Source organism: Dama dama, chromosome 3 (assembly GCF_033118175.1).
Source record: "Dama dama isolate Ldn47 chromosome 3, ASM3311817v1, whole genome shotgun sequence".
NCBI classification, from domain to species: Eukaryota; Metazoa; Chordata; class Mammalia; order Artiodactyla; family Cervidae; genus Dama; species Dama dama.
In genome coordinates, this window is record NC_083683.1 from 57,160,780 (window position 1) to 57,174,373 (window position 13,594).

Below are 13,594 nucleotides of genomic sequence, written 5' to 3' on the forward strand. Positions count from 1 at the left end.
GGAGACATAAGAGACACAAGTTTGATCCCTGGGTTAGGAAGATCCCCTGGAGTGGAAAATGGCAACTCACTACAGTGCTCTTGTCTGGAAAATTCCATGGACTGAGGAGACTGATGGGCTATAGTCCATGGAGTCGCAAAAAATCAGACACAACTGACAACTGAGTACAATTATAATTTATATATGTGTTCTTATTTCTAATAAAAGCTGTTGCAAAACATTTTTCTCTGTGACTTAATTTTATAACATTTGTGAAACATTAATGAGGTTTTGAAAAATAGGTTCAGATTGCTACACAGTGGAGAAATGTTCTGGGCTTAAAAAAGTTTCCCCTTACTAACTGAGAAGGCAAAAGAGAAAAGTATTCGGGTCAAAGGCAGCTTTAATTTTACATATTTAAATAAATCATGTCCTTTTGTTCCACTGAACTCAAAAGATTTAGCAAGCAATTGAAAATCTGCATAGAACTTATAGAAGGCCCTCGTATCCATGGTTCTTCCATATCTGCTGTTCTGCAGTTGTGGTTAAACCAACCACAAACTGTATAGTACCACAGTATTCACTATTGAAAAAAAACATGTGTAAGTATTTCACTGTTCAAATTTATGTTCTTTAAGGGTGATCTGTATACAAACACACAATTTTGCAATTTGGTTTTCCAGATAAAAGATATTCTAGGTACATTTTTATATCAGTATGTATTTTTTAAAAACTTTTATTGAAGTATAGTTGCTTTGGACATCCCAAGTGGTGTGATTGTAAAGAACCTTCCTGCCAATCCAGGACACATAAGAGACAAGGGTTTGATCCCTGGGTTGGGAAGATCCCCTGGAGGAGGGCATGGCAATTCACTCCAGTATTATTTCCTAGAGAATCCCCTGGACAGAGGAGCCTGGTGGACTACAGTCCATAGCATTGGAAAGAGTTGGATACAACTGAAGCAACTTAGCGCACATGCACACATAGTTGCTTTACAATATTGTGTTTCTGCAAAGTGAATCATCTATATGTATACATATATCCCCCGCCTTTTTAGATTTCCTTCCCATGCAGACACCACAGAACACTGACCTGTGCTACGCGGTAGGTTCTCATTTTATACATAGTGATGCGCATATGTCAATCCCAGCCCCAATCTCCCAACTCACCCCACCCCCCTTTCCCCTGCTGATATCCGTAAGGTTGTTCTCTACATCTGTGTCCCTATTTCTGCTTCTACAAATAAGTTCATCTGTACCATTTTTCTAGATTCCACATATAAGTGATATTACACGATATGTATTTTTCTCTTTCCAGCTTACTTCATTCTATATGACAGTCTCTGGGTCTCTTCACATCTCTGCAAATGGCACTGCTTTATTCCTTTTTATGATTAATATCCCATTGTAAATATGCACCAAGTCTTTATCCATTCCTCTGTTGATGGACATTTAGGTTCCTTCCATGTCTTGGCTATTGTAAATAGTGCTGCAATAAATACTGGGATGTGTGTATCAATTTGAATTATGCTTTTCTCCAGATATATGACTGGAGTGAGATTTCTGGGTCATATGGTAGTTCTATTTTTAATTTAAAAAAAAAAAACCCATATTGTTCTCCATAGTAGTTGTACCAATTTACTTTCCCACCAGTAGTGTAGGAGGGTTTCCCTTTTCTCCACACCCTCTCCATTTATTGTTTATAAATGTTTTCATGATGGTCTTTCTGACAAGTAATTTTGATTTTCATTCCTCTAATAATTAGTGATGTTGAGCATCTGTTTATGTGCTTTTTGGCAATCTGTATGTCTTCTTTGGAAAAATGTCTATTTAGGTCTTTCACCCATTTTTTCATTGGATTGTTTCTTTTATTATTGAGCTACATGAGCTGTTTGTATATTTTGGAGATTAATCCCTTGTTGGTTGGTTTGTTTGCAAATATTTTCTCCTATTCTGAGAGTTGTCTTTTTGTTTTATTTATTGTTTCATTTACTGTGCAATAGGTTTTAAGTTTAATTAGATCTCATTTTGTTATTTTTGTTTTTATTTTCACTATTCTGGGAGATGGGTCCAAAAAGATCTTTCTATAATTTATGTCAGAGAGTGTTCTGCTTATGATTTTCTCTAAGAGTTGTAAGTGCCCAGCCTTACATCTAGGTCTTTAATCTATTTTGAGTTTATTTTTGTGTATGGTATTAGGAAGTGTTCTAATTTCATCCTTTTACAGATAGCTGCCCAGTTTTCCCAGCACCACTTATTGAAGAGACTGTCTTTTCTCCATTGTATATTCTTGCCTCCTTTGTCATAGATTAGGTGAACATAGATGTATGGATTTATCTTTGGGCTTTCTATCCTGTTCCATTAATCCATATGTCTTTTTTTGCCCCAGTACCATACTGTCTTGATTACTGTAGCTTTGGAGCATAGTCTGAAGTCAGAGAGCCTGATTCCTCCAGCTCTGTTTTTATTTTTCAAAATTGTTTTGGCTATTTGGGATCTTTCGTGTTTCCATACAAATTAAAAAATATTCTAATCTGATTCTGTGGAATAATGTCATTGGTAATTTGATGGGAAATGCATTGAACCTGTGGGTTGCTTTGGGTAGTATAATTATTTTTACCATATTGATTCTTCCAATCCAAGAACATGGTATATCTCTCCATCCATTAATTTTATCTTTGTTTTCTTTCATCAGTATCCTATAGTTTTCTGAATCATGGTATTTTTCTTTTTTAGGTAGTTTTATCCCTAGATAGTTTCATCTTTGTGATGCAATGGTAAATGGAGTTGTTTTCTTAATTTCTCTTTCTGATCTTCTGTTAGTGTATCGGAATGAAAGAGATTCCTGTGTATTAATTTTGCCTGGTTTTGGTATCAGGGTGCTAGTGGCCTCATAAAATTAGCTTGGGAGCGTCCCTCCCTCTGCAATTTTTGGAAGAATTTGAGAAAGACCTGTTAGCTGGTCTTTAATGCTTTATAGAATTCACCTGTGATGCCATCTAGTCCTGGACTTTTGTTTGTTGGAAGATTTTAATTGCAGTTTCATTTCAATTTCATTACTCATGACTGGCCTGTTCATATTTTTGTTCAGTTAAAAATTTTTTTTAGATACATTTCTTTATTTATTTGGCTGTGTTGGGTTTTAGCTGTGGCATGTAGGTTATTTTTAGGACAGGGGCTTCTCTCTAGTTGTGGTGTGTGGGCTTAGTTCTTCTCTGGCTTATGGGATCATAGTTCTCCAAGGATCAATCCTGTATCCTCTGCTCTGGGAGACAGATTTTTTAACCACTGGACCACCAGGGAAATTCCTGTTCATCTTTTCCATTTCTTCCTAGTTCAGTCTTAGAAAGTTATACCTTTCTAAGAATTTGTCAATTTCTTCCAAGTTGTCCATTTTATTGGCATACATTGAGTTGGCCAAAAAGTTCACTCGAATTTTTCCAGAAGATGTTACAGAAAACCCAAGAACTTAGTAATTGGTCAACTTAGTAATTGCTTGTAGTAGTCTCTTATGATCTTTTATGTTTCTGTGGTGTCAGCTGTAACTTCTCCTTTTCCATTTCTAATTTTATTGATTTGAGTCCTCTCCCCTTTTTTTTTCTTAAGGAGTCTGGCTAATGGTTTTATCAATTTTGCTTATCTTCTCAAAGAACCAATTTTTAGTTTCATTGGTCTTTGCTATTCTCTGTTTTATAATATTTCATTTATTTTTGCTCTGATTTTTATGATTTATTTCCTTCTACTAACTTTTGATTTTGTTTGTTTTTATTTCTCTAGTTGCATTTGGTACAAGGTTGTGTTGTTTATTTGATATTTTTCTTGAGATGGATTGTATTGTTATAAACTTCCCTCTTAGAACTGTGCTGCTTTCCAGAGGTTTTGGGTCATCATGTTTTAGTTTTCAGTTGTTTCTAGATATTTTTTATTGCCTCTTTGATTTCTCCAATTATCCATAGGTAGTTTAGTAGCATATTATTTAGCCTCCACGTGTTTGTATTTTTTTAATTTTTTTTACCCCCTGTATTTGCTTTCTAATCTCATAGCATTGTTTCAAAAAAGATACCTGATACAATATCAGTTTTCTTAACTTTACTTAAGCTTGATTTGTGACCCAAGATGTGATCTATCCTGGAGAATGTTTCATGTGTTCTTGAAAAGAAAGTATATTCTGCTGTTTTCTGATGGAATGTCCTATATATATCAATTAAGTCTATCTGGTCTAATGTTTCATTTAAGACTTGTGTTTTCTTGTTAATTTTTTGTCTAGATGATCCATCCATTGGTATAAATGGGGTATTAAAGTCCCCCATTATTAATTGTGTTCCTGTCAATTTCCCATTATATGGCTGTTAGCATTTGCTTTATGTATTGAGGTTCTCCTGGGTTGACTGCATAAATATTTACAATTGCTATATCTTCTTCTTGGATTGATCCCTTGATTATTAGGTAGCATCTTTCCTTGTCTTATTAACAGTCTTTGTTTTAAAGTCTATTTTGTGTGATGTGAGTATTACTGCTCCAGCTTTTTTTGCTTTCCATTTTTATGGAATATCTTTTTCCATCTCCTCACTTTCAGTCTGTATGTATCCCTAGGTCTGCAGTGGGTCTCTTATAGACAGCGTATATATGGATCTTATTTTTTTTTATCCATTCAGCCAGTCTGTTTCTTCTGGTTGGAATATTATTCCATTTACATTTCAGATAATTATCAATATATATGTTCCTATTGCCATTTTCTTAATTGCTTGGGGTGTGGTTTTCTTTGTATGTCTTTTTCCTCTTTCCCTTCCTTTTTTGTTCTCCTTTCTAGTGTTTTTTGTCTATAGAAGTTCCTTTAGCAGTTGTAAAGCTGGTTTGGTGGTGCTGAATGCTGTTAGCTTTTGTGTATCTGTAAAGCTTTTGATGCTCTGTCAAATCTGAATGAAAGCCTCGCTGGTTAGAGTATTCTTGGTTATAGGCTTTTCCTTTTCATTGTTTTAAATATATCCCGTCACTCGCTTCTGACCTGCAGAGTTTCTGCTGAAAAATCAGCTGATTACCTTTTGGGGTTTCCCTTGTATGTTATTTGTTGCTTTTAATATTTTTTGTACATAATTTTTGTTAGTTTAATAATATGTGTCTCAGTGGGTTCCTCCTTGGGTTTATCCTTTATGCAACTCTCTTTGCTTTCTAGGCTTGGGTGACTATCTCATTTCCCATGTTAAAAAAGTTTTTTACTGTGATATCTTGAAATATTTTCTCAGACCCTTTTTATTCTTCTGGGACCTCTATAATTCAAATGTTCATGCATTTAATGTTGTTTCAGATGTCTCTGAGTTTATTCACATTTCTTTTCATTCTTTTTAAAATTATTATTCTGTTCTACAGCAGAGATTTCTACCACTCTGTCTTCCAGGTCACTTATCCATTCTTCTGCCTCAGTTATTCTGTTATTGATTTCTTCTAATGTATTTTTCATTTTCAGTTACTGTCTTGTTCATTTCTGTTTTGTGTTTTAGTTCTTCTAGGTCTTTGCTAAACTTTTCTTATATCTTTTCAATCTGTGCCTCCAGTCTGTTTCTAAGATCTTGGATCATCTTTACTATCATACTCTGAATTCTCTTTCAGATAGATTGCTTATCTCCTCTTTATTTAATTGTTCTTGTAGGTTTTAATCTTGCTCCTTCATCTGCAACATATCTCTTTGTTACTGCTTTTTTTCCCCCTCAAATTTTTGTGTTTGTGATCTGCTTTCCAGGCTGCAGGTGGCAGGAACATGAGGGTTAGCCCTGGGTGATCGTTCCAAGCAATCAGCCACAAGTGCACAGAGCCAGCCCTGTCGGGAACCTTTTCTAGTTCCTAGCAGCAGGTGAGCTGGGGCCAGCCCCGGCAGGGGCTTTTCCTAGCATTTGGCCACAGGTAAAAAAGGATTAGCCCCGGCAGGAGCCTTTTCTAGTGCCTAGTGGCAGGCATGAGACAGCTCGCCCTGGCGGAAACCATTCTTACCACCTTGCGGGGTATGAGTAGGGGCTCACAGTGTGGGGAGAGGCTGCAATGATGCTCCACCCCCTGCACGTCACTCAGTAATGGCTCCTTGCTTCTATGGTGGTCCAGGCTTCCTCCACAAGTATTCCCAGTTGTGAATTTTCTCATTCCCATCCCTTCAGGCTGTCCTGTCTGCTTGCATCCAGCCACAGTCCTCTCCTCAGCTTTTCTCTCCATTGCCTATGTTCCAGCACCCAGGGCCCATGCACACTGACAGACACAAGTCCCAGGCTCGGAGGTACAGGGCTGTGGCATAGACCATCTCTGTAGGTCTCACTTTGTCCTGCCTGCCATAGACAGGCTGTCTCACTGCCCTCCGACAGGCCCAGATGATTTCCTTCTGTCCCAACCAATCTGCCCCTCCAGGACGGGGGTTTCCCTGGATGCGGGAACTTCTCAGCTTCTTCAGATCCCCCACCTAGAAGCAGATCCCATCCCACTTCCTGTCCTCTTCTTTTTCCCTTCTTTCTTTTGTCTTACATGGTTCCTCATGGATCTTACTTGTCCTTTCCAGCGTCCAAGGTCTTCTCCTAGTGTTCAGCCAGTGCTCTGTGTGAACTGTTCCATCTGTAGATGTATTTTTGATGCATCTGTGGGGAGAGATGAACTCCTTGTCCTACTTCTCTGCCATCTTGCTTTTCCCTATACTAGTATGTATTGATCTAACTTTTTTTTTTTGATCTAACCTATTTTTTTTTAGAAAATAGAAGACTTGTTTTTTGAATACATAACCAACAGAAAGTATTTACCATGTTGTCAGAGATGGAATAGGTAAATTGTAAAACATGAAGATACACCTACATATAAATCCTAGCTCTAACGTATAGCTGTATAAATTTTGATATATCAATTTCTTCATGAATTTCAGTTTATCTACTTATAAAATAACACTAATAATAGACCCCTCACAAGGTTGTGAAATATACAATGAGAAAACTCATATAAAGTGCCAGGCAGATGGAAACCATTTAAATAAGCTCCTTTTATGTCTTTTGTAGACTTTGTAATGTGCGTGTGTGCTCAGTCACTTCAGTTATATCCTACTCTTTGCAACCCCGTGGACTTTATCCTGCTAAGCTCTTCTGTCCATGGGATTCTCAGGCAAGAATACTGGAATAGGTTGCCATCCCCTCCTCCAGGGGATCTTCCAGACCCAAGGATGAAACCTTTGTCTCTTGCACTGCAGTCAGATTCTTTACCCACTGAGCCACCCAGGAAGCCCAGACTTGTGATAGGCCTGTGCAAATTTGTTGGTCTTTTCTCCCACAGCCCTGCAAAATAAGTCTAAGTATACCAACTCTTTGGAGACATTAAAAACTAAACACCTTTTCAAAGTGTCAGTATTTAGAATTCTTAGAATATGTTCTGTCAATATAAGTAATTATTACCATTAAAAAATATCAAATCTAAGACCAAATGCTTAAACATAAGGCAGTCTGGTCTATCCAGGCATATGTTTTGTGAAATATCAGGTTCTTTGTGTAATAGCTTAAACTTGCTAGGAATCACTTGTCTAGGTAAAAACTGTAAAAGATGCTCTCTTTGGTTAAAAGATGCTTTATAAAATGTGTATTTTTATGTATTTTAAAGGATGGGATGCTATTATGGACTGGAAAGATGTCTTATCAGGAGGGGAAAAGCAAAGATTGGGCATGGCTCGCATGTTTTATCATAGGTAAGTGTATTATACTTGTTACTATTGATACTATTCTATTGTTGTAATCAAAAACATTTGGATAGGATCCCTTGTCCTCATTTGGTTTGAAAATATATTTCTGAAAAACTAGTGCTTAGAATTTATAGTATTTAAATTTCTTAGGTTATTTTTTAATGTGACAGATATCTCCAAATGTTTGTCCTATTTATTTTATGTTTAGTAATGTTAGATGACAAAATTAAATTTTTATGTGTCCTAAGTTTGAAAGTGGGATTATTGCTAATTTTAAAATGTGAATAATAGATAACCACTCTTATACTGTTGTGAACACAGTAGGTAGACATTCAGTGAAAGTGAAAGTTGCTCAGTTCTGTCCAACTCTTTGCAACCCCATGGACTGTAGCCCTCCAGGCTCCTCTGTCCATGGAATTCTCCAGGCCAGAATACTGGAGTAGGTAACTGTTCCCTTCTCCAGGGGATCTTCCCAACCCAGGGATCGGACCTAGATCTTCCACATTGCAGGCGGATTCTTTACCATCTGAGCCACCAAGAAAGCCCAGATATTCTCAATTAAATTATTAAATTAAAACTAAATTAACTTCCTAATTAGTCAGTGGCCTATAAAGCTTAGTACTGTTATCCTTGAGAGGAGACATATCTAATGATAAAAGGAACCAACCAGCATAAATCTTAATGGACTCAGAAATAAAGAAATGCAGGAGATAAATTCTCTTAATAAAACTTTTCTATTTCTAACTAGCTTCATAGCCTTTTGGTTCAAAGTATCAAGCACAAGACACTGGAAAGAAGTATTGACGCTATTATGATTTGTTCCTTTTTTTTTTTATCCTATTCTGTGAAAAATAAATCCCGATGTTAATGTTAGGCCTCTGGCAATGAGAACCTAAGTTGTTACTTTCAATACTTATATCTTGGGCAATAAAGTTATGTACATGGATGGCTGAGTGGACCATAAGCTGGGGCACATGTAATACTCTTGAAGAAGTGCAGTGGAAGCAATAAAACTTCTGTAGAGACTTTTAAAAGCTGATAAAACTACAAAAAAAAAAAAAAAATCAAGTAACCCTTATCAAACACTTAGCAACAAGTTGGCTATCAATTTTTTAAAAATCTTTTATTGTGGAAAAGCCATTAAAAGTTCATCAAAAAAGAGAATATTGTAAGATGAACCTTATATTCCTATCATACTGATTCAACAAATCTAATATTTTACAGCACTTGATTTATCTATTTTATTTTTATATAAAGCATTGTGAAGCAAATCCAGAATCATGGAATTTTTCATGAAGTATTTTGACATCAATCTCTGAAATATTAGGATATTTTCTTACAGTATATACCATAATCATCATTAATACAATTGACAATAATCACTTAAAATTATTTCATACCTGGTTCATGTGCAATTTCCCTGATTGTCTCAAAAATATCTTTTTATACTTGGTTTATTCAAACCAAGATCCAAACAACTTTTATGTATTGAATTTTGTTGTTATACATCTCTTAATTATTTTTTAATTTAAAGAGTTGTTTCTTCTCCCTGCCTCTGTGCCCCTCCCATCTTTTATGCTATTGACTTGTTGAAGAAACTAGGTCAGTTGTCCTTTAAGAATGTTGTCCTTTCAAGATTGATCTGATTGCTTCCTCTTGAGATCGCTTCACCTCTTTCCTCAATCTATTTTTTTTCTTATAAACTGGAAATTAGAGCTAAAAACTTGATTATATTTAGGTTCAGCCTTTTTGGTAAGAATATAACATGTAATAGTTATCACTGAAAAAATCATGTATCATTTAAACAACTTTATTAAATATAATTGTTTATGTTATAGAAGTAGAAAATTTAGGTGAGTAAAAAGAAGAAAAAATTCTGTTTTACTACTTGTAGCACATAATATTTTAGTATAGTTTTTTCTCTATTTTAGTATACAAAAGTTGGTTATTTTTAAATTTTTAATATGTAACTATTTTCATAAAGTATATTACAGTTTATATTCCTCTTTTTTTTTTTGCCATACCACATGGCTTGTGGAATCTTAGTTCCCTGACCAGGGATTGAATTCAGGCCCCCAGCAGTGAAAGTACTGAGCCCTAACCACTGGAATCCAGGGGAGTTCCCTGTATCCCTCTTTTTATTTTGTATCCTATTATGTGTATTGCTATGTAATAGCTAGCCAAGGTTTGTTTATTATTATTATCATTATTGTTATTATAACATTTATGTACCAAATACATAAATGTATTTAAGTATTCAATTCAATGAATTTTGATAAATGCACATACAATATATAATCAATATCCCAATTAAGATAAAGAATGATTCTATCACCCTAGGAAGTCCCTCATGCCCCTTTCCCGTCAAGTCTTTCCATAGACAATTTCTGTTTCCATTTCTAATGCATAAATTGGTTCTCCTGCTCTAGAACTTCGTGTAAATTAATCATGTGTGTGTGTGTTTGTCGCTGAGTTATGTCCAACTCTGTGCGACCCCATGGACTGTAGCTCACTAGGCTCCTCTCTCCATGGAATTCTCCAGGAAAGAATGCTGGAGTGGGTTGCCATTCCATCCTTCAGGGGATCTTCCCGAGCCAGGGATCAAACCTAGGTCTCCCACATTGTGGGCAGATTCTTTACTGTCTGGGCCACCAGGGAAGCCCCCAAATTAAATCATACAATATGTATTATTTTGTGTTATAACAGGAGTTTATAGATGAGAAAAATGTTGTGTAATAACATGGTATTTTAATAATATATGTGGTTAGTTCAAGGATAAGGCAAACTAAAAAATATAAACCAAAATTTGCAAACTCTGAATTTTTAGTGAAGTATATTTTGCAATGACTTTTTTGAGATAATGTGGTGAGATTCAAGAGTAAACTTTGTAGTATGAAATGTATGACTAGCTGTTAACCACTATTACCTTGAATCTGTTTGTGCCTTATCCATAAATATTCAGTAATATGATCCCTCATATAGTTGGTGAAATGTGATATGGTGGTGGTTTACTTGCTAAGTCATGTCTGACTCTTGCAATCCCATGGACTGTAGTCTGCCAAGCTCTTCTGTCCATGGGATTCTCCAGGCAAGAATATTGGAGTGGGTTGCCATTTCCTTCTCCAGTTGAATCTTCCCAACCCAAGAATCAAACCCAGGTCTCCTGCATTAGAGGCAGTTTCTTTACCAACTGAACTACAATTGAAGCCTGAAATGTAAAATGATGGAATGTAATATGTGGCTGTAAATTTTTCATTATGTCAGTGTGTTAATAAGATAAAAAGCAAGTGTCATTAATAAAAGATGCTAACCTAAAGAGATTTTTAAGTGCCTATAACTTAAATACTTGATACTCATGTATCTAAAATATTTTGGGTATAAAATGATACTGAATAAAAACAAAGTTCTAAGTGTATCTGTGGAAAAAATTAAGTGATCCATGGGAAGATGAGCAAGTTGAAAAGCAGAATCTATTTAGAAAAAGAAAAGGCCATAGAAATACTAAAGCCAGTGAAGGACCTACACTGTTGGTAGAAATGTAAGTTGCAGCTACTGTGGAAAACAGCGTGCAGGTTCCTTAGAAAACTAAAACTAACATTACCATATGACCCAGCAATCCCACTCCTGGGCATATATCTGTACAAAACTATAATTCAAAAAGATACATGCACCCCAGTATTCATAGCAGTGCTATTCACAATAACTGAGACACGGAAGCAACCTGAATGTCCATCTACAGATGAAAGGATAAAGACGTGGTGCATAGTATAGTGGGATACTTCTCAGCCACAAAAAAAGTGAGACAATGCCATTTGCAGCAACACAGATGCAACTAGAGGTTATCATACTAAGTGAAGTAAGTCAGAAAGACAAAGCAAATACCATATGAGGTCATTCATATGTGGAATCTAAAATATGACACAAATAAACCTATCTATGAAGCAGAAACATACTCATTAACAGAGAGAACAGATTAGTGCTTACTAAGAGAGAGGATTTGTGGGGATGGACTGAGTAGAAGGTGGAGGTTAGCAGATGTGAACTTTTATATATATAATGGGTAAACAGCAGGGTCCTGCTGTATAGCAAAGGAACTATGTTCACTATCCTATGATAAGCCATAATGGAGAAGGATATAAAAAAGAATATATGTATTATATTTTATTATAGTTGATTTACAATGTTATATTAATTACTCCTGTAAAACAAAGTGATTCAGATATATATGTATATATACATGTATATGTGTGTATATATATATATATATATATATGTGTATATATATATATATACATGTATATGTGTGTATATATATATATATATATATATATGTGTATATATATATATATACATGCATACCTGTGTTTGGAGAAGGAAATGGCAACCCACTCCAGTATTCTTGCCTGGGAAATCCCATGGACAGAGGAGCCTGGTGGGCTACAGTCCATGGGGTCACAAAGAATCAGATATGACTAAGAAACTAAACACACACATATATGTGTGTGTGTGTGTGTGTGTGTGTATGCATATATGTATCTGAGTCACCGTGCTATACAGGAGTAATTAATGTAACATTGTAAATCAACTTTAAAAGAATTTTTAAAAACCCAGTGAAGGAAAAGTATAATAATGAGAAATTGCCTCCTTTCTCAAAGGATTAATAAGAAGATTTGAATTGTAATGAGAAAGACTTGAGCTAACAACTAAAGTGGAGAACTTTAGCAAGGAGAATTATGTGTCAAAATCTTAGTCTTTTTGAGAGGATTTTAATTTTAATGTTTAAAAATGATTGGAAAAGTCCCATCTTATAGGAAATAGATTAGATCCTTCTTAAGCCTCACTCTTCTGATGATGCACCAAAAGAAAAATCTGAGAAACAGTGTTATCTAATGTTTTACTTAGTTATATCAGTTTCAGCTTACAGTCACTGCCTAATATATTTGCATGCATGTATGCATGCGTGCACACACACACACACACACACACACACACACCACAAAACCAGTCCTACCAAGGAAACAAAATATCTTACATCTGCTAGGCTAGGAGTTGCTATGACAACAGAATGTAAGAAATATATGTTTTTTTCTAATTCTAAAATGGCATCTCGTCTGTTTACCTCAAAGCACTCTAAAAAATAAGACACAATGCAGTAACTTATTACTAAAAATAAAGTTGTACAGAAAAATAAAATTTTACCACAAACCTCTCAGATTTATACTTCCTTTTCTCCTCTATCATTTTCACTTAGGAAAATGATCCACAAACAGAAATAAACTCTGAGATAAATAATTCTTAATACTTTAACCTCAACAATAACCAAAAGCTAACCAGTTAAACCACGTCTGTTGTCAAGGGGAAACTGTAGTGATCTTTATTTCTTTGGGTGGAGAGCTGATATTAAAATCAAATGTAGTGTTAAAGTTGGCTCTGACTTCTGTATCTATTATCCTTACCTTTAGTTGTTTTTGGCTATGCTGGGTCCCTGGTGCTGCAGGAGGGCTTTCCCTAGTTGTGGTGAACAGGAGCCACCCTTTGTTGCGGTGCCTGGACTGCTCATTGTGATGGCTTCTCTTGTTGCAGAGCACAGGTTCTAGGCACATGGGCTTCTGGAGTGCAGGCCCAGCACTTGTGGCCTATGGGCTTGCTGCTCCATGGCATGTGGGAGCCTTCTGGACCAGGGATCAAACCAGTGTCCCTTGCATTGCAAGGTGAACTATTAACCACTGGGCCACCAGGGAAGCCCTCTATTATCCTTGACAGTGCCCCCCCAATAGGAAACAGGATCCTATTAATAAACAATCCATCAAATTACTAGGAAAACAGCTTGCAGCGCCAAATATTTTTGCTGAATGAGAAATTACTGCTGGTTTCAATTTTTATCTTTTCATTGTCATTTTATTGTATTCTTTTACAGTGTATT

The 13,594-nt window shown here is 35.8% G+C and overlaps 1 protein-coding gene across 1 annotated transcript in view; it reads left to right on the forward strand.

The window, feature by feature from the left end:
* ABCD2 (ATP binding cassette subfamily D member 2) overlaps window positions 1–13,594 on the forward strand; it is an 89,384-nt gene that overhangs the window by 61,521 nt on the left and 14,269 nt on the right. The window contains exon 8 of the mRNA XM_061123062.1: window positions 7,593–7,677. Coding sequence (XP_060979045.1) covers window positions 7,593–7,677 — 85 coding nt within the window. The remainder of the gene's footprint in view (window positions 1–7,592; window positions 7,678–13,594) is intronic.